Below are 21,379 nucleotides of genomic sequence, written 5' to 3' on the forward strand. Positions count from 1 at the left end.
TGATATACTGGTTCAGTGGAATTAAAAAGAAATCCAAGATTGAGGGGACACATATTGAATGTCTTCAAAATGTTGCAACATATGCAATGTTTCAAAAGGTGAAATACAACAATTCCTACCTTTATCAAGTTTTTCAAAGGTGTATGTCCTGCAGATACTTTGTGAACAAATAAAGTTTCCAAAAGATACCGGATATAGTGTATACAATGGCAGAAACAAGCCAGGCTGGAACAACAATAGCAAAAACACACATAAGAAACACTTTTTCAAATTTCAGCCTGGTTTCGGTACAAGACAGTGACGATACCTCCGGTATACTGTACTTCTATTAATTTGGAAGCGTTTCCAGGGCCCAAATACTCTCTACTAGATATTTTCTAAATTTACTTAATAATAAATGCGATTGTGATGACAGACTACGCAAATTTACTTTTGATGATTACTAGCGATGTTGCATACGGCCAGTCATAAACAGGTTCATATCACCCCAGAAGCAGCTAAAGATATAATCATTACAAATGTGCTCATATCCAATTGCTGCAACATTTCAGTAGACAATTTATGAGTTGAAGCATCACCGAAACCTGCCTGGAATGTGTTTGACATTTTGTGATAATCACAATAACTTTCTTAATTGTCTAGTTGTCCTTTAGCGAATAATAAAATTGAGAAAGTTTGCATTTCATTTTCTATGAGGTAATGCAGCTTTCAGTGGGTTGTTGTTGCTTTATTTGTTTAGTTTCCGCCTACGCGATAGATACTTTTTAATCTTGTTGGTGTGTTCTGACTTAGTATCCATTTTAATATGTTTGGATAACGAGGGCTCTGTGAACTTCATTATGCATAACACTTACTGTACAACAGGGTGGCGAGCTCGCCTAGAACTCTCCTTCATGTCGTATATGTAGGATAGCCTCAGATAAAAGAGGAGGTAGAGGAGTAGAGGGCCTGTGTATTCCACCAAAAACACCTGAAAAGAAGGAGGTGATTTAGAATAAAACAGAATGTGGCATTTTTTTTTTAAAGTTTTCTTCATGAGTGAGCCCACAGCAGGGATTAGTGAAATGAGCAGCGAATATCTGTAGGTGCTGAAACAAACCATACATCTTCCTGCAGCAGTCAGGGAGAAAAGCAAGTATATGCGCATTCATCAAGAAGAGAAAAAAAATACTGAATATAGTGACTGTAGTGTCACTGCAGGGTAACTCAGACTCTGTTGGATTAAACACATAAGACTGTTTTTATGTTTCCCACCACAATACATAGTTTGTATTTTATGCAAATTCTCCCTATCACTGAGTTAAATGAACCCGAGCACCTGCTTCTCCATTGTCTCATCCTGTTTCTTTTTTTTCCTTTCCTTGACTCTCTGATTTTGAACTCTCTTAACTTCTATGTGATTTAAACTGAAATAATTCAATCTTTTTTTTTTTTTACTAGAATCATGTCCTTTCCTTCTAATGAATCTCGCAGTGCCACTAGAAAAATTCACTTTTGAATACTAGACTCAGGCTCAACCATCCGAGAGGAGAGGGAGATCGGATCTGCAGAGTGAATGAAAAGATTGGAAAGATAATTGCTAACATGATCATATGATTACAGAAAGATAAATTATCTGACTGAATTCCTATTAGTTTTTATATAAGTGTCCCTATTTGCTTTATTTTCATGTGAATGCCAGAGGAAAGTTACATTGGAATATTCAGACAGAAAAGGATAAAACTTACTTCTGAAGGATCAAAAAGAAAACACAATGAGAAGACAGATTAATTTGACAGTCATTAACTATTTAGCTTTGTCTTAACCTGCTTTCATTATATTTTGAATCAGGAACCTTAACCCTTTATGTGTTCTCAAGTATGTATTACATATTATCAATATATATTGATTAGAAATCATGTTTGCATTTCTAGTAATAAGGTTGTATAACTAAAGGGCTAAAATATTTGACCCATATGCTTGATTTTGCACATATGTATGTAAATATATGTATTTATATACACAGAATATGATATATATGGGCTCTTTAGAAATTCTGCCTTTGAGTAATATATTTTCTCTCGTTAGCAAGGACATCCTTTCTATGGAAGTAAGAATCATACTGCATTTGATCATTTAAATATAAAAGCATGCTACTATGAAGGATATAGAATCTACTATATGCCTAAGTATTCAGAATAAAGCAGAGTGTTTTTCACTTTGGAATATTCAATGTTATAGCCTACTTGACACTCGGAGAAATGCAGTGAATAATTACTTCAGTAGAATAACAGTTTAAAAGAATTATTCTAGGCCATATGACCTCATGGAGTCATATTTGAGCAAATCATTTGGAAATATTTCCAGAGTGAAAAAATGTAGGGAATAGCTAGCTTAAACCTGTGTTACCATTTATTAATCTAATAAAAGTTTACCACCAATATGAAGGTACTTTGGGTCAGAGGCCATTAAGTTGCACTCATGTGTATCATCACTAATGATTGTGAACAGTCCACTAGCATGTAGACTGTATGTAGCGTGTATCTTATCACAACTCTTGTTCATGCTGAAACACAGAAGTGAAAACAGCGTTAAGACGTAAAGGATATATTTTTAAAGCCCTGGAGAATGACATACATTTGGACAACACGCCTATCAAAAGAAATGCACTTTCATGTGGATAGAAGAAATGGAGAAGGCATTTCATGAAACTTAAAGCCTGATTACAAAATAGTTCCAGAGTAAGACAAACAAGATTTGCATGGATGAGCATTAATAAGTCTAAATGAAGCAATGTTATGTTTAATATTTTAGGATACAATATTTTTGAGAAAACTGATAAAGTCTTACCTTTGATCTTGTTAAAGACTATAAAGTAGTCTTCAAAATACTCATAGTAGGTGTACATTTTAGTAATAATTTTTAAATTCTAAGAATATTATGCATGATGAGTATTAATTTAGTTGCAAAACTCCATTATAAAATGAGTTTAATTGCAATATAATGTGTATCTTTTTAGCATTTGTTAGGACCGACTCATTTTAACTATGGAATGGGTGAAACATACAGTTGATTTAAAAATACCCAGGCAATTTTCATCATGCTTTTTGTCACATACATGACTTTTCCTACCAAATAAGCTGTAATTTTCCAGTACAATTGTCATAGAATTCCAGCATAGCACTTTTTCCTCCTGGTTCTTATCCAAGTGATGCAGCTGGAATTTCTAATGAACTCACAGTTACTGCAATTCACTCTGAAATAATTTCTAGAAACAGAACACTCTTTTCATCAAAAATGCAGACTAGGACCTTTGAATACTTAACCTCTGAGGATCAAATAATCTGTATAAAATCTCTTTTAGAGAGATCTATACTTAGACCATATTACCAACATTAGGTAGGTTGATGTGTTAGATACATCAATACGTTGTTTTCTGAGAATCTTAATTTACTTTAGCAAATTCCAAGCTGAGTCAATGCTTATTACATCAAGCTAGACCAGGAAGCCTCATGATTTTTACAGACTATGTAAGGAAAGAAACACTAAAGCAGAATTAAGTATTTAAAAATATGAAGCATTATGTTTCAAAAGGAGAGCCTGTGTTGGGTTCCTGCCTGGAATGAAAGATGTCCACCTAGCGAGCAACAGCCCCCACTGGACCACCTGGCTCTGAGTCCCAATTCACTGCAGACTCAGGCCTCAAGTTCCTGTGCAGCCTGGGAAGCAGGTGGTGGTTCAGTAGCTGAGATCCTGGTATGTGCACAGTTTGTTCCCCGCTTTAGACTCAAGCACGATCATGGTGTGTATTTGCAGACTGAACCAACTGAAGGACACAATCTCAGAATCCCTCCGCTTTAGTAGAAAAAAAAGCATAAGTAGGAAAATATAGTTATAATGCTCTTAGACTAATTAATAATCCAAATACAATTTTTCTTTTGGAGAATAAAACAATGTATAAATTAGCTTTTATGTGTATTATTTTAATTCAGTAAGTATAAAATAAATACTTGAATCCCTGAGTGATAATATTTACTGCTACTCCATTCAAAGATAAAAAATGTTCTGAAAAGGAACTATCAGGTATAGGATAAATGTAATAAAGAAATAAAATGATATTTTCGTGGATTTAATAACACCTGTATTAATATAAGGAATTCAGGTCAATTGAAAAAGTAAAATGCACTTTTCTTTGTGTATTAATGTGTAAATCACTTACAGTTATAATTATTCAATTTATTTAGTATCTAATTCATGGTCAGTGTTAAGATTTGCAAGATAATGTAAGTATTTTTGCTTTTTTAATGTTGTATGTTTTTAAAGATGTATACCTTATTTTTCCAAACCCTTGAAACTCCTATGCATTTGTAAAGCAAAAAGCAAAACAAAAACAAAAGTTTAAAAATTCCACTAGCTGAAAGAATTCTTTAGTTTCAGCATTTTGGGTATATCCTTCTCCTCTCTCTCTGTCTGTGTCTGTCTCTGTTTTTTAAATCGATTATTCTATGCTCCCTCTTTTCAGGTTAAGAGTGTTATTAATCTATCTTTACAATGCCAGAAGGAAAGAATCTGAGAAGCAATAATGGAAAAATGCTGGAGTCCCAGTCACAGCCAGAACTCACATAAAACTGTGACCTGTGGATTTTGTAGCTCCCGTTCAGTTCTTGAATAGAACTCTTTCCATTGAGCATAGTAAGATAAAAATGAATATTTAAAGCACAATTCAGAACAATATTTTGTTTCACTGCTTTTTATTTCATGAACATAGAGTGTAGGAAGGCAAATTATTAAAAGAAAAAATGAGATATGCATATTGAATTTCAAATTGAGACTTACAGTTGTCCATCTGACTTGTTGACCTAGATCGGTAAAATACAATGTGACGATAGAGGAGGCTGCAACACTTTCAATGGTGACATAGTCCTTCAAGAATGGTCCACCTACCATAAGAGCAGTAAGAAAACACTCTTTTAATGCCATTAAGGCATGATGACAAAGAACTTCTTAACATTAAATCAGTGAAATCAAAGTTTTATGTTTTACCACATGTGCAATTGTCCATCAGTATAAAATAAGAAAAGTGAAAAATCTACTCAGTGACTATTTAATTAGACAATGATGCTCAGTGCTATGTACTTGAAGTTCTGGCTACTGTACATACTACTGTTCCTGGGACAAATGTACAGGTATTCACACCTTGAAATTTTGGGCTATTAAAATGTATGTACTATGATAGTAGTATTTACAACTATGACTAATGGAGCATGCAGAAGGTACCCACACTATATGTTTTTTATATATAATCTGACATAACACTAGAAATGATTTATTTTTGCTTGGTCTCCCTTTCCAGCGTAACACTATCGCTTATGGGGAGGAAATTAAAATCAAATTTAATTAAAATGACCACTTTTAATACCAAACTCTGTTTTCTCTCACTAAGGAAAATAAATTGGTTTTCAAACCCATCATCATCTTTATATCAAAGCTTACCCAAAACTCTACTGTACTCACAATACACCTAAGTTACATCAGTTAAGTAAGTATGAGGAACAAATGAGATTGCATCTTCACTAATAAACCTGAACCTATGGAGAGGACAGCCATTTCTCGCCCTCTTATGGTGACTTTCATCAAGAAGTTACACTTGACTTTAATGCCTGTAGCATTCTGAATCTTTGTATAAGAGTTGAGTTTACAAATAACGCCAATGTACTCTTGTGTCATGTAGGTCAGTCCTTGAGGGGAGAACATTTTGGTGCTTGACATGCACTAAGTCCCGTAGCAGTAAAATCATATGACAATGATTTTGCTTCTTGAAATTATAGTCAGATGGGAAATTTTCTTGAACACTTGATAAGTCGGAAATCATCAGAAAAGTATGTTGTCTAGGAGTGCCAAGGAATTCTATGAGACAAGCACAATATTTTCAAGAGCATTACAGAAATTATTCTGTCAAACGCTGTATGCTATATGTGAGAAAGGATAGTCTAGCAGCAGAAGCACTTCATTTTGGAGGAAATGCATTGATTGCAAACCCTTAACAGGTACGTCTTCAAGACTTGCTGCTTATGACTTTAATCTTGAAATTCTCACTCCATGCAAAATGTATATTCTACTATAGTGTGAATCAAAGGTCAGCATTGCTTTGATTAAGTGTATCAAATCAGAGTAACAATAATTTTTTGATAAAATTTATTTTCAAAATTATTTTTAATCAGCTTTGAAATTAAAAAATAAGCTTAATCATCAATATGATATTTCATGTACAGATTCACTAATATGTCTCCAAACACCCATTCTGCTTTACAGGAATAAAAAATGAAAGAAATAAAAAGGTATTACTTCAGATCATTTACTCAACACTCACATATATGACCCTTTTTGAACAAAATCCTCCTCTATAAAATTGCAGCAATAATTTGTTGGCAGGATCAATTTAGATAATTATCAATATTTACACATTTATGTATGAGCATATACTGAGTATACATTGATTGATAGCAGAGGAGGAATTTTATATTAAACACAGAGCTAACAAAATTGGTGCTTACCACATTCTAGCTGCAGGCCGACACGAGAAGGGCACCATTGTGGACCTATGCAAAGGAAATTAACATTTCATTGCCAGGAAAAATGTAAAATTAGTTCACAAATTTAATAATTCCAATTGTAGGACAGATTTGAATTATAGAGTAAGCAAAATGACAGCATAGTATCCAGCATAATAGCTAACTTAGGTTAGCTTTACCATTGAGCAGCTGTGGTGAAGAATAAAAGAAAATATGCTTTGACAATCACAATTTTATGCTTTTCTCAGGGTTTGATGTTGTGATAGAGTGGGTTAGTTTATCACCTGGTACTTGAATAAAAAAAAAATCGCAACTGAAAATCAGAAGGCCCTTGCCTTATCAAAAAAAACTTAATGATATCAACACTACAGTAAACTTGAAGTAAGGTCATAAAATCCTATAAAAGAAACATTTCATTTAAAAGAGAAAAACTCTAGCTCACAGAATCAACTCCATTTAATCAAAAATGACTTTCTAGAATGACCCCCAAATAACTTCATTGAAAAACAATTATGGGCATTATAGTAAGTACATTTTTAAGGTCAAATTATGAGCATGACAGTAAGTACATTTTAAGGCCATCCATGCACTAATTCAATGAACAAGACTGTAATGTGAGCAAATTAAGAGAACTACATGCATGAAATAAAATAAAGGAATTGATTTCCTGGAAAATAATGATAATAGAATCTTTGTCCTTAAAGAAACCAGATCAAAGTTTCATCAATACATTTAGTCTCAAAAATTTAAAGCAAAGATAACACACAAGAGGACAATCACAGAAAATGTCAAATATCATTTTTCTTAAAACCTTGTTTTTCATGTAATCACTCTGAAACATTGTAGCTTTAAAAAAAGAGATTTAAGAGATAATGAAAATGATTTCCAAAGACCTGAAAAAATGCTGAGAGGAATCTACACAGGATTATTCCAAAGTGTAGCCTCAGGGCTAATTGGTTGGAAGAAGATCTTTTGTACAGTGAAAATCCCATTAAAATTAAAAATAGAAAATAATTGGTTGCATCTAATGCATGTGTGTAAAGTGCATATTAAAAGGATAATGGAGCATAGATTCCCATATTGATGAAAGATGAACTCAAACTTTAAGGACACATGTCCTTTACAAAAAGTATCCTAGATTGTCTGATAAATATTACCTTTATTTCTCTAGTCTTAATAATATCTATTTAATCATTGACTAAAGTATCTTAAATTGAAAAAAATGGCTGATGGGATTAGCATGCGCAAACATGCTTTTATGTATAGAATATTTATATCTAAATAAAATATGTACAGGAGTATTCATATATTTTACCAAAGGAAAATAATCGTTTTGCAATTTTGCTTCGTACAAACTGCTAACTGTGCCTCCACATGCCTTCTCAGAATTCTCCAGCTGACCTCTTTGCACCATTGGTGTGTCATCTCCAAAAACTTCCTGAGCATAAAAGTGCATTTCAAAAAAGCCCTTTGATGTCTAACTTTAATATAAACTCGTTTATCTCAAAATATATTCTTGCAACTATCCTTTTACTCATTTCTTCAGATATTATGTGGAGAATGATGTCTTGTCAATTCAATACTCGTGTTTGAAAACTTCAAAGGACATTTCATTGAAAAGCTTTATAATTTCAGATAAACCAGTTTGTCGGGAGATATGCCTCAGCTACCACCTTTGTTCTTTCTTTGGTTTTTAATGCTTTTGTTCATATGAAGATAACAGATTTTATACATTCCATAGATGTGATTCCAAGGAGACAATCATGGATTCCTCACACTCCTGCTCCCTGTAATTCTCTTCCTGCTGTCTTCTCCTCCTTAGTTTTTGCAGACATAATGCTAATCCACTCTGTATTAAAAATAAATTTCTCTATTAGTCCCAATATTCAACAAGTGAAGACTAGAAAAATTACAGTTTCACAATAGTATGAATAAGGGCTACAGAAATATTCATATCCACAAATTAATATTTCATTCTATGCATCTTTCTTACTCTATTCTTACCACCATGTATCAGAAATAGCATATGGCATTTGTCCATTGAAGCTAGCCTATGTCTTGAAAGTTAATGGTTTCCAGTTGCATATATCTTGTTCCAAAGGTGTAGATTATTTTCTTGACTACATAGTATTCCACAGCAGATCCATACCACATTATCTTTACCCAGCCATCCACTGATAGACATCTGAGTTGATTTCTTATCTTGGGTGTAGGTAATAAAGACACAACAAGCCCAGATTCTTTCAGAGGCGAGTTCATCACTTCAAAACATGAGGAAAGCTTTCTCCCTCTTAAAAGTATCAGAAAAATCGACATATACATTTTAAAGGGTAAATTTAGTCTTAAAGGAAAACAATTTACAGAACTCTGAGAATATATATGTTACAAACAATGGGGGGCATTTCTTTTCCTCATTTGTCATAGACATATCCAAATTAGCATCTTAAAAGTGACTGTTTCAGATCACTTCAGTAGCTTCTCCTTTGGTCCTTCTCTTTGCTTCCTCAAAATCAGTGTTAAGTGTGGAACACACAGATGTTTAATGACTGTTCACTTTTCAACTAGGAAAGAGAGAGCTATCAGAAAACAAGATGTATCTTCATTGTATTTTTATAAATGAGGTGTAAAAAAACTATTTAGGCAACAAAATTGCAATAAAATATTTAGATTTTGAATGTGGAGAAAGTTACAATTTTAGCATTTATTTCTTTCAAACTGTATAGATTATCCAAAAGTATTTCATATTTATTTTAAAATAGAAAAGTGATCACAACTCTAATAGAGTAAGGTTACAAATTAACACAAGCAACAAAGTCAACCAGTAACAAAACACAAAATTATAGTTAAGCATAGCAATAAATTCTTAAAATTTTCCCTGTTATTTTCCTAGAACATTTCAAAGTTCTCCCAAGGTTAGAAGAGTGCTTTAGAAATTCTCCCCAGTTATTTTTAATAGAATCTTTCCCAAAACTGAGAAGCCTAAATTACTTAAATGGTGAATCATTCACACATGTCAGGATTCAGAAACAAGCCAGAAAAAATGTTGAGCATTACACATAATGCATAAATTACAATGAACTTTTTGCAAGAACCAGAAGATTTTTTGTGAAATGTATTTAGCTCTGTAAACAGAACTATCTTTTGAAGACAGAAAAAGAAAGAAAAAAAAAGAGAGAGAGAGAGACAGAGTGTATTTTAACACAAGTAGGATGTTACTGTAATTGATTTGATACATGCTTTGCCTATAAATAGGTAGCTAAGATACTTGCAAGTTTTTATCTTACTACACATACTACTCCTTTCAGTAGTATTTTATTATTACCACTAGGTGTAGACATTGCAAGTAGATGAGAAGTACCTTCTTATGGTCTGGCTACCTCTCATTTCATCAAGTATCCTGTTGATGAAGAAAATAGCAGCAAAAATAACCTGTATCTTATCTCTCCATTGATACAAACAACTCCATACCACAGATGTATTATGTATGATGTTTCCTTTCAGAATAGATGTTCAGATGCAGGTGGCAAATTAAAGATCTTTGTGTGTTTCACAATTCATTAAATTTCAAAATTTATATGTGTAATATTTTTACATGAGCACAAATTATCTAGCATATAAATATAAACAATGCATGACTGCTTATCTTAAGGAAATCGAAGTGTAACAGTAAGGAGAGCTCCTAAGATGCGATTGAAAAATAATAAGAAACAGAGAAAAAGAAAAAAAGAAAAATAATATGAAAGTGCTTAGATAGTACTAAGTCAAAATTAATCTGAATATAATTAATATAACAAGATCAACAAAATTTAGATAGGTCTATACTTCAGTTTGATACCTAAGATAGCAATGATTGGATAAGATGTAAGAATACATCAGTGGGAAAATACTTCAGTTTGTGAAAAATGAAACCTAAAGTAAGCTAATTATGATGCAAAAATTTGCAATGCATGCATCAATAAATATTTTAAAAGTTCATGTAGATGTTTGTTATAAGAAAGATATGGAGCATGGATATAGAAAAACCATAGTGCAGTAAGATGCTCCAGAGATCAATTCCTTGCAGAGGTGTCGATTTTTATAATAACTCACACCATACACAAACCATCTTTTCAAGGGCTAAGGAATCCAGGAGAAAAGGTGTAGTGTGTGACTTTAGTAGACTACAGGAAAATGCAGGGAGGAAATGTCTGTGTCATTCTCTCAGAATTTCGAAAATGTAGCTCTGTAATTGCCACGTAAAGAAGCAAGAGGGATTTAAACCTAAATTTTAGACTTGAAAAGCTGCTATTTTCATACAGTGCTCTCAGAAGATGCCTGTAGCCAATTCTTTCTGAAATATCAACTGCACATTTGGGAGACATACAGTATTTTTAATCTTTTATTTTTTATTATTTTTATTATCATTTTATGATACAGTTCCATAGGCTCCTGGCATTTCCTTTATCTCCTCCCCAATTTCCTCCCACCCCGAGTTCCCCTGTATCATTATTATAGTTCTTCATACACAGTCATATGTCCATCATTGCAGACATGGACAATGACAAGCAGTCCAGCATCCTATTCTCAAGATAGAGTGAACAGTTTCATTGTAAGTCCATCTTTGTCTGGAAGTAGAGAAGCATACTGCATTGCATCCTCACATCTGGAAATGTTTAATCTCCATTTCACAGTTATTGTACATTCCCTTAAACAAAAAGCCACAATATAAAATCAACAATAGGAGGAAAAATAGAAATTTACAATACCCTGAAGTTAAATAACGTGTTACTATATATGAGAGTGTCCATTACACAGCTACTGTACATCCCCTTAAATGAAAAGCCACAAAGCAAAATCAAAAACAGGAAGAGAAAAGAAATTAACACCATGAAGTTAAATAACATGCTACTGAATGACTAATATGTCACTGAAGAACTGCAGAAGAAAATCAAGAACCTGTGAGTTTAATTGGCATTCCTTTATATGTCAATTGATTTTTTTTTCACGTGCACATTTAAAGATCCTTTTCTTATGCTCGATTGAAGAGAGCTTGATGATAATGTGTCTTGGTGAAAATTGCTTTTGGTCAAGCCTGTTGGGAATTCTGTGCCCCTCCTGGGTATTGTTTCCCAATTCTTTCTCTAGACTAGGGAAATTTTCCATTATTATTTCATTAAATATATCTATTTAACCAGTTTCTCTTCTGCACCTTCTAGGACTCCCATAACTCTTATATTTGGCCTCTTAATAGTGTCTTTTAATTCTTGAATACTTTTTTTGGCCTGATCCAGCTCTGCTTCCAGCTTTTTGTTTGCTTCCCCCTGGTGACAGAAAATATCTTCTAATTGTCAGATTCTTTCTTCTGCTTGCTTCATTTCTACTTTGGAGACTCTCCACTGTACTTTTAACTTGCTCCACTGTATTCTTCATGTGTAATGTATCAGCTTTCATTTGATTCATTTTCAGTGTGACATATTCCTTAAGTTCCTTGAATGCCTGCTTTACGTGCTTCTCATTGTTGATAATAAGCTTTATAATAAGTGTTTTGAATTCTGTATCTCCCATTTGCTAGATGTCTTCTTCAGTTAACTCTGAAGTTGGCATAGGGTTTTGCTCCTTTGCAAGGGAGTCTTCAGTAATATTCATTTTGCCTTTTTCTCTTCTTTTGCTCTTGGTTATTGTACTTCTGGTTAGTAAAGTCTCTTTAGGGCAGGTTTCTAAGCTGTGTCACCCACAGGTCGACAGTTCGATTTTACTTACTACAATTAGTACATGGCTCTTTGTTTGCGGTCACTTGTGCCACTGCTTCCAACAAGTCCCTGGTCTGGGTCCTTATGTTAGGTTTACACCATGGTCTCCATAGCCCCAGCTCCTGGCTATCAAGTCTCCACCACCTGTGAAATCATGCTGAGGCTGCACTACTGTCTCTGAAACCTTTCTCCCACTTCTGGTTGGAGCAGATCCCAAGATCAGGGAAGCACCAGGTGTCCTATACAGCTAGGTTGTTAGTGGGGCTGATCTTGCCAGAAACTGTTGACCATTAGATCTGAGAGCTTCAAGGAACTATTTTGTCCCATACGATGCCATAGTCGGGATTATTTTCCTGTGGGACCAGTACAATCCACTGACATATATTATTAATATGGTCTCCTGGGCCAAAACAATACCACATTGAGTATACACATTGAGATGAGTTCCATCTATAGAGGAAATTTTGCCTATAAAGGACATAAGCAAAAGAAAACAGGCAAATTATGCTATACAGTTTCTGGAATGAAAGAAAGCTGGATTAAATCATTGAGAGTATTAAAAAAAAGTTTTATCCAATAAATATAATAAAGTTTCAAAAAGTGATCAGGCACCAGATGTAGGTATCAAACTAAGCATCATTAAAAATGTAAGGTAGATTTAAAAATCTAAAGTGGACCATAGCAGCCAATGGATTCTGTAGAGATTTCATCATGATTGGAGTGGCAGGATCAAGAGCATTTCAGGACTGTTAAACTATCAAAACCTCTTGAGAACTTCCTGGCCTTGTACATTTCTATTTTTTTTTCCTATTGTTGATTTTGTATTTTGTTTTTTTCCTTTACAGCGATGTATATATAATGACTGTGTATTTGAGACTATCATGTCCAGATGTGAGAATAGAAAGCAGTAGGCATCTCTATTTCCAGACCAAAGATAGACTCCCAAAGAAAGTGTTAACTATATCATGACAATAGGATGCTGGACTCTGTACCATTGTCCATGCCCACAATGATGGACATACGACTGTTTATAAAAAACTATACTTTAGTAATAATATAGGGGAACTCGGTGGGGAGAAGGGGTTTGGGGTATGGGTAAAGGAAAACCCAAGGCCTCTGGTACTGTATCATAAAATTATAATAATAAAAACTGTAAACAAAAATCTAAATCACTTTAGGAAAACAGTTACTGGAACTCCAGAGGGATTGGAGAAGGATAAATTGAGGGAAATCGTATCATATTCAATTAGAAATTTTTTCTAATCCTAGAAAAAGAAAGAACTACTTAGATGCTGTAAGACTGCATGTCATCATCAGATTCATCTAAAATGTCTTCAAGGAAAGATACATGGGGGAACAGGCAGGGGGAGGGGAAATCCCAAACACTACAGAATTGTGCCATAGAATAAAAATAGAGGAAAACTTTTAAAAAGAATAGACTTAAAGACATTATTTTCATAGCCCAATGATTAAAGAAACAAATAACTAATACGGGTGTCCCAAATCCCATGATTTCAAATTTCCCAGCTGAAAACTTAAAGGGCAGGAGATGAAAGAAGAATTTTACAGTATAGAAAACTTAAGTAAAATGACAATCAAAAATGCTATATTATTGTGTCCAGCAAAAAAAAAAAGCTTAATTACGTTTGAATAAGTGTTAAAGCCATTATCAAAAATAAGTTGACATGATTGAGAGGGTTTTTTTCTTTTTTTTTAAATAACTGTGGATCTTTATTTGAAGAGCAAAAGTACAGAGAGAAGGCAAGAGACAGTGAGAAAGAGAGAGAGGTCTTCCATCCACTGCTTTACTCCACAAATGGCCACTGCTGGGTCTGAAACCAAGGACCTGGACCTTTTTCCACGCTTCTCATACGGTCTCTCACACAGGCCCAAGATCCAAAGAACTTGAGCCAAGCTCCTCTGCATTCTCAGCCCTTACCAGCATATTCCCAGGTTAAACATATGTAATACAAATAACATGGTATTTATTGCTGAATAAAAATGCAGTGTATGCACACACAAGCCATATTTTTGCTCTCCAATAAGATAATCCATTCTGTTCTTAGTTATTCTGAATAGTGTCCAATAAATATGAAAATATAAGTAACTTGAGTCCACATGATCTATGAAATATATGAAAGTAATAAATAGTGTCAAGAATTTCTACCCAGGGCCCAGCGCGGTGGCGCAGTGGTTAAGGTCCTCGCCTTGCACGCCCGGGATCCCATATGGGCGCCGGTTCTAATGCCGGCGGACCCTCTTCCCAGCCAGCTCCCTGCCTGTGGCCTGGGAAAGCAGCAGAGGACGGCCCAAAGCTTTGGGACCCTGCACCCGCGTGGGAGACCCGGAAGAGGCTCCTGGCTTCGGATCAGCATAGTATCAGCGGTTGCACTCACTTGGGGAGTGAATCATGGGACGGAAGATCTTCCTCTCTGTCTCTCCTCTCTGTATATCCAACTTTCCAATAAAAAAAATAATAATAATACAAATAAATCTTTTTTTAAAAAAAGAATTTCTACCCATAGATATGATAATGGTTTGGAGACATAAAAATAATAGCCATTCTATTTATCACCACACATTTTGTGTGTGTGAATGTGTATAATATCAGCAGCAACCCGCAAATTTATTCAATTATTATGGCTAAATAAAAGCATTTCAACTGGTTGATAAAATTGAGCAAAGGAGGAATTTTAAAGAATATGTGTTATGCTGGATCCTAGAAACAGTGATACCAAAAACTGAAGCATTAAGCATGCGAGCTACTCAAACAGCTATGCGAACGTTTAAATATGTTTGCATTTGATTGTGTCTAATGCTAAGATTAACACTGTTGATAAGGAACTGATAATGTGAAGTGGACATTCCATTCTAGGAAAAAAAATTGTTTCTGTGTTAGTGTTTTTCATAAATTACTTTTTTAAATGTAGGAAACAATTTTTAACAAAGCTGGGGCTGATAATGAAGGAGAGAATGGTATAGTAGATTCCGGAAACTTAAAGAAAATTAAAAAGATTACAAAAGAAATAATAAAGAAGAATAAAAGGCATTATGCTAGAGTGACATAGACCTCACTGCAGGTGTAATTTTCGTATTATGGGAAATGAAAGATAAATGAAGACTGTCAGAATATATGAAGATTTCACTTGAAAAGCAATATGAACCTCAAGACATTTCTATAAAATTTACTATCTATAATATTTCCTCTCCATAAATTCCTTTGCTCTTTAGATCATTTTTACATCATTGACATTAGAAATAATCAACATATAACTTCGACTTATATTGTATGAGAATACTAAGTTTTATCCTTGGGGCTAACGTTCTTGGCGCAAACTTCTTTTGGTGCCAGCATTGCATGTTAAGGCACTGGATGGAGTCCTGGCTGCTGCACTAGTCATCCAGCTGTGGAGCAACAAAAGGCCCAGTTCTCCATGTGAGCACTGAACATGCGGTTCTTGTCTGATGACTTTTCGTGGACCCAGATCAGGTTGTCCAGGCATTTGGGGTGTGAAGAAGCCAATGGAAGGTCTCTCTCTTTCAGTTTTCTCTCTCCTCCCTTTCCTTTCTTTCACCCTCCGTCTTTCTAATAAATAATTTAAATAAATCATAAAATGGAAAGTTCTTTCATTAACATTACAAAATGTTAGTATCTATAAAATATTACGTGTTTCATGACTGTTTAAATTTGTTGCGTTAAAAAGAGTTTCTTTTTAAAGACAAAATTCATTGACTTTTTAAAGATTTATTCTATTTATTTGAAAGGCAGAAGTACAGGTGCGGTGATGAGAATCTGATCTTCTGTTCACTGACTCCCTCCAAAATGGCAATGGTCAGGAACAGCCCGGAAGCTTTAGGAGCCGAGATACTCAACAACAAGCTGGATTGAAAGTGGAGTATCCAGGCCTGGAACGGGGACTCCAGTGTGATACCACAGTGTCTTGTGTGGTAGAAATGAATTAACTTGATGCTCAAAGCACAACACATTACATTATTTTGTACAAGGTAATTAACTGATGCATCATCTTGCCAACTTATGGTAAGAATATAACAATCCGGCTTATTTATTTTAAAACATACAATACATTATTTTAATTATAGTGTGCTTAAGCGCAGTAGACATCTAAATTCATTCTTCCACTTAATTGAAACGTTTTACCCTTTATTCAGTATTTTCTCTTTTTTCATCTATCAGCCTCCACCAGTCACCATTCCACTCTATTTACTTGGTTTATTTCATTAAATGTAATTCCTCCAGTTTCAACCACATTGTCACAAACGACCATCTTAACGTATCAAGTTATTCCATTTTGTACACACACCACTTCTTGAGTTCTGTATCTCTATTCTGTTCCCTAGGTCTCAATAGCATTTATACAAATAACCAAATTTATGACAGACAATTTCCTGCAGTAGGGAAATACCATGAGCAATGCACTTACAACTATGTTCTCATTTTTCAAGTCAGTTTAGATAGCATTCTATAGTGTTGTATTTCATTAGTTTCCAATTCTTTTCTTAACAAGAAAATTCCTAAGGAGAAGAGAATACTACAGTACATCACTGCAAGTTTCCATAGCTCACTTTGTTTTCCATTGCCCCTCACACAATCCTTCCATAATCCTGACATCAATGTAGGTGCCAAATGAAAAGGGGTGGGCGTTTAACTGCAGCCTGTTATCTCTTACTTTGGCACCAATACTCCTGATGCTTTATCTTGAAAGTTGGATTCCTATCAGCAAGATCATCCTGTTATGAATATAATGAATGTGAAGTTACTTTTCATGTTCTGTTGACTACTTCTCAGGGAATTCTAGTTATCATCCTACTGCCCCATATTCAAATATAAATAGAAAATAAATGATTTTTAGTAAAAATAGATTGGCAGCTACCATTTCCTGCATCTATAATTTCAGCACTTATTTAAGCTCAAATATCATGAGTGCAACCATCTAGATTTTTAGTGATGACAAAATTTCTCCAAGGTGCATCAGCATTTCATGAAGTATGAATAAGAATAAACTTGACATTACACAACAAAGTTTTAATGTTCTGTCATAATGAGAAACAAAATTCTGCACAAAGAGAACCAACTTCACTCCTTGCCACAATTATTATTTATGACAGTCTTATTACATCAATTTTGACAGGAACAATGGTCACACCTTTAACTATTTGATATCCCATTCATTTGTAACCAATCCTTTGTTATACACATAAATAAATTTCTGAACTCGTGCCAATATCCAATGACATGAGCAGACACAGTGTGAAGAGGTTTACTCTAAGAACCTGGGAGAGTTATATGCATTATTTAATTTTATTTTTGTTTATATTGAATCTACAAGAAAATACAAGTTTAAGTGAGAATTACAATTGCAGTAAAGGCCTTTCATTGAGACATAAAAGAGAACACAGGACAAAATTTAATTACATATAATTTAACTGCATTTCAAATTAGGAAGCATTAAAGATACAGTATAAGAAATTTTTAGGGGGCAAGCATGCAGCATACCGTTGCCTATGAAGTCAACATATTTGGGCACTGGCTTTTACCCTGGCTGCTCCGCTTAAGATTCATCTTCTTGCTAAACCACAGAAAACAGCACAAAATAATCCATGTTTAGGCCCCTGTATCCAAAATGGTGATCCTCACAGAATTGTGGGCTCCTGGATTTGACCAGATTCAACCTTAGCCACCGGGGAATCAAGGAAAACATACAAAGTGTTCCCTCTCTGTTTTTCTCACTCTCTCATTCGTGTTCCCTCTGTGTCATTCCATACAGATAACACTGACTTTTCAGTAAGTTTTTAAGAGAAACAATATTTAATAAAATACTAATTTGAGATTAAATGTGTATAGTTCCCTGAGGGATGAGATAAGTTTGAAATGTTTTTTTCTCAAAATTTTACTTTTTATTTTCAGTTATTAGTTTTACTCTGGTAGTAATACACACTTCAGCTTTTTGTCTTTTTTTTTTTGTATTTACTTTGTAAAACCTACAAAATAAGCACAAAACACCTATATGAACTATACAACAGTACTGCAATAATATGTTATGCTTTGATTGAATGATATCATGTGAAAGAGATAATTTTGAAAAAGAAAAACCTAAGGGAGTCAGTTAAAATTAAAACAGTATATTACTGTTTAAGTAAATGATTACTGAAAATAAATCATTGAGTCTTCATACGGTTACTAAAACTAACAATATTACTGTCATATATTAAAGAATCAGTGAATCCCAGGAAAAATAGACATGACATCCTCTCAGATCTAGACAAAATGGGACTATAATTCTTGTATAAAAACAGGAGAGCCTAAATAACTAAAACAGTAAGTACATTAGCAGCAAAGCCAGGATAACATGGCACCAGACTTGAGGCTGTACTACAGAGCAGTTGTAATTAAAATAGCCAGGTCCTTGCAAGAATCAGACCTGAAGATCAATACAACAAGCCAGAAATCCACAAACTGAATTGACACACCTACAACCATACAATTTTTTGCCAACTCAACTTTAATCAATCCTGGGAGAAATGATAGTATCTTCAACAAATGGTGCTGGGAAAAGTGAATCTCCATGTGCAAAATTATGAAACAAGACCCTTACCTTACAACTGAGACAAAAATCAACTAACAATAGATGAATCAAGGATCTAAAGCTATGATGGGAAACCGTAAAATTACTGCAGGAAAATATCCCAAGGACACAAGTGATGAAACAAAAATGAACAAGTAGATTACAGTTATCAAAAGAACAAACTCAAATGACTAAGGAATATATGAAAAAAAAAAAAACCTGGACATTCCTAGACATAAGTGACATGAAGTTAAAAGCCATGATTTAGGTAACAGCTGGTCCATGTCAGAATGGCAATTGCCCAGAGGAGCAAAAGGAACAAATGCCGATTTGAGGAAGAGGAGAAAGGGGGATGTTATAGACGGTTGGCAGGGATACAAAGGAGCACAGCTGCTGTGGAAAACGGCATACAGATCCCTTCACAACTGGACGTAGACTCGAACTGTATCCCGTAAGACACGAGCACTCCGTGAGACACACCTGCTTCGGTGTGTTCCTAACAGTCAAAACACAGAGTCATTAGGGCGTCCATCATCAGATGAATGCGTAGAAAAAATAGAAAATGGTTTGTAGTATTTACACATAATAGAATTTTTTTCAGCTATGACAATAATGCACTTCTACAATTTACATCAAAATAGAGATGACTGGAAGCCAATAATCCAGACACAGAAAGACAAACACCACATGTAATGAAAGGAGGTAAGATTTAAATAAATACACGCATATTTATGCATGAGAACATTTAAAATCCTATCTTTTTCTTTTCCTTAAAGATAAAATACAATGTACCAGGCTCACTCGGTTTAGCCACACAATACTTAACATGATTCTCCCATATCGAACTCTAGTTGAGGTCTACGGGCCTTCTCCCTCACATACTGACAAGGGCCGTCTTTTTAATGTCAGTTCTTAACAATCAATATCCAATGATCATATTATAAAACATGGCTACTATAAACACAAATAAGTCCTGACATTCGCAGCAAAACAAACCTGGGATTTGTTAAATTAAGTAATGTGTACATAGAAAGACATACAGGCTCGTTCTCTCTTCTACAGGAAACTTAAAAAAAAAAAAAGTTGGTCTAAACTGGACAAAAGGAAATGGTTGATCTGGAGAAAAGGAAATGATGCATGGACTAATGGCTACCAAAATGTAGTGAGTTCGAATTGTCAAGTTCTGGGACTCACAATACAGTGTGTTGAGTAGCATTCACAAACATTTGTTACATACGCTGTAAAGACCTGGAAGCCGGGGCCAGTGGACTTCAAAGGCATTGACACACACAGGGAAGCAGATGCAGGGCCTCATTGCCTGCACTGCTCATTCACTTCTTTATTCATGTGCTGCAATGGTTGCATCACACCCACAAAAAGGCACAACTGCCACATGAAAGTCAAAACTTTGTTTACATAGTTTAAAAAATAGAAAAAGAAGTATTGACTTTAAGTATGCCATACAGTAATGCTGCTAAATAAATCATAAGATAATTATTGATGAGCTGAATTCAGCTTTTAATAAAATTAAATATTCTGAATATTCAATTTCTATGTGAGACAAATCTGACCAGTACAAACATTTGTAAGTTAATTTTTGCTTGATATTTTGCTTAAACATGTTCACAGACTTTATATCAGTTAATGTCTTTGATTCATAGCAAGTTTTAGTATGAAAGGAAGGAAGTCCAAATATGACTAGAAACAGATTCATCAAAATGTGTAAAACTATTTTAAATAAAGAATCAATTACAGTTACATGAAAATATGATTAATAGTGTTTCTGAGGTAATGAATAAAACATTGGTCTCATACAATTATTCCAACATATTAAACTCATTATTAGAGCAAAAGTCACTTTCAAGCTTCCCGTAAACAAAAAAATTGTAAATACAGGTAAAACTTACATGCTTTGTGAAATTTTTGCTTAACATCGTGAATAGTGGCTGCTTGCGTCACCTGAAATAGAAAGAAATCAGGAGAGTGTCAATTTGTTTTTCCATGCTTGCTTTACATGCTTTAATATATTTAAGGCACAGATTGTTAGAAAGTAATAATCCCTCTATCACTTCCCTTCTCTGATTTTCACAAACCTCAAGTTTATGGAAATCATCAGCATTGTAAAATTTGTTATTGCGTTTAGTGGTAGTTGTGTTACGGGGTGAGTTCATGCAAATTTCATATCTAATTTGTGGTTTTGACCTATATACAAATATCTTATTCTGTTTTCAAAATGCATGAGTCTTTCAATTAATATAACTAAGTGCACAAGAAATTAAGATAAACAAACATGCTAGGAATGTATAATGGATTGATATATGCAATAGTAAGAAACATTTACTACACAAAATATTAGACAAAAATTATATAAAATATCCAAAATAATGTCAAATATCAAATATTAAAATACACTAATATGTATGTGAGGTTTTGTTTTATATTATTTAATGTATAATGCTTTGACAAAATAATTGATCCGATTCAAAATTATGTTTCAAGAAAGAATTTAAGAAGC

General features: G+C 34.1%; 1 protein-coding gene across 1 annotated transcript in view; it reads right to left on the reverse strand.

Annotated features, from left to right (window-relative positions):
- TECRL (trans-2,3-enoyl-CoA reductase like) overlaps positions 1-21,379 on the reverse strand; it is a 63,236-nt gene that overhangs the window by 18,219 nt on the left and 23,638 nt on the right. The window contains exons 2-6 of the mRNA XM_040967106.1: positions 20,772-20,823; positions 6,534-6,578; positions 4,816-4,919; positions 855-970; positions 120-225 (exon numbers count right to left, since the gene is read on the reverse strand). Coding sequence (XP_040823040.1) covers positions 120-225; positions 855-970; positions 4,816-4,919; positions 6,534-6,578; positions 20,772-20,823 — 423 coding nt within the window. The remainder of the gene's footprint in view (positions 1-119; positions 226-854; positions 971-4,815; positions 4,920-6,533; positions 6,579-20,771; positions 20,824-21,379) is intronic.

This window comes from Ochotona curzoniae, unplaced genomic scaffold (genome assembly GCF_017591425.1).
Source record: "Ochotona curzoniae isolate NIBS_2020 unplaced genomic scaffold, NIBS_Ocur_1.0 scaffold_4506, whole genome shotgun sequence".
Lineage (NCBI taxonomy): Eukaryota > Metazoa > Chordata > Mammalia > Lagomorpha > Ochotonidae > Ochotona > Ochotona curzoniae.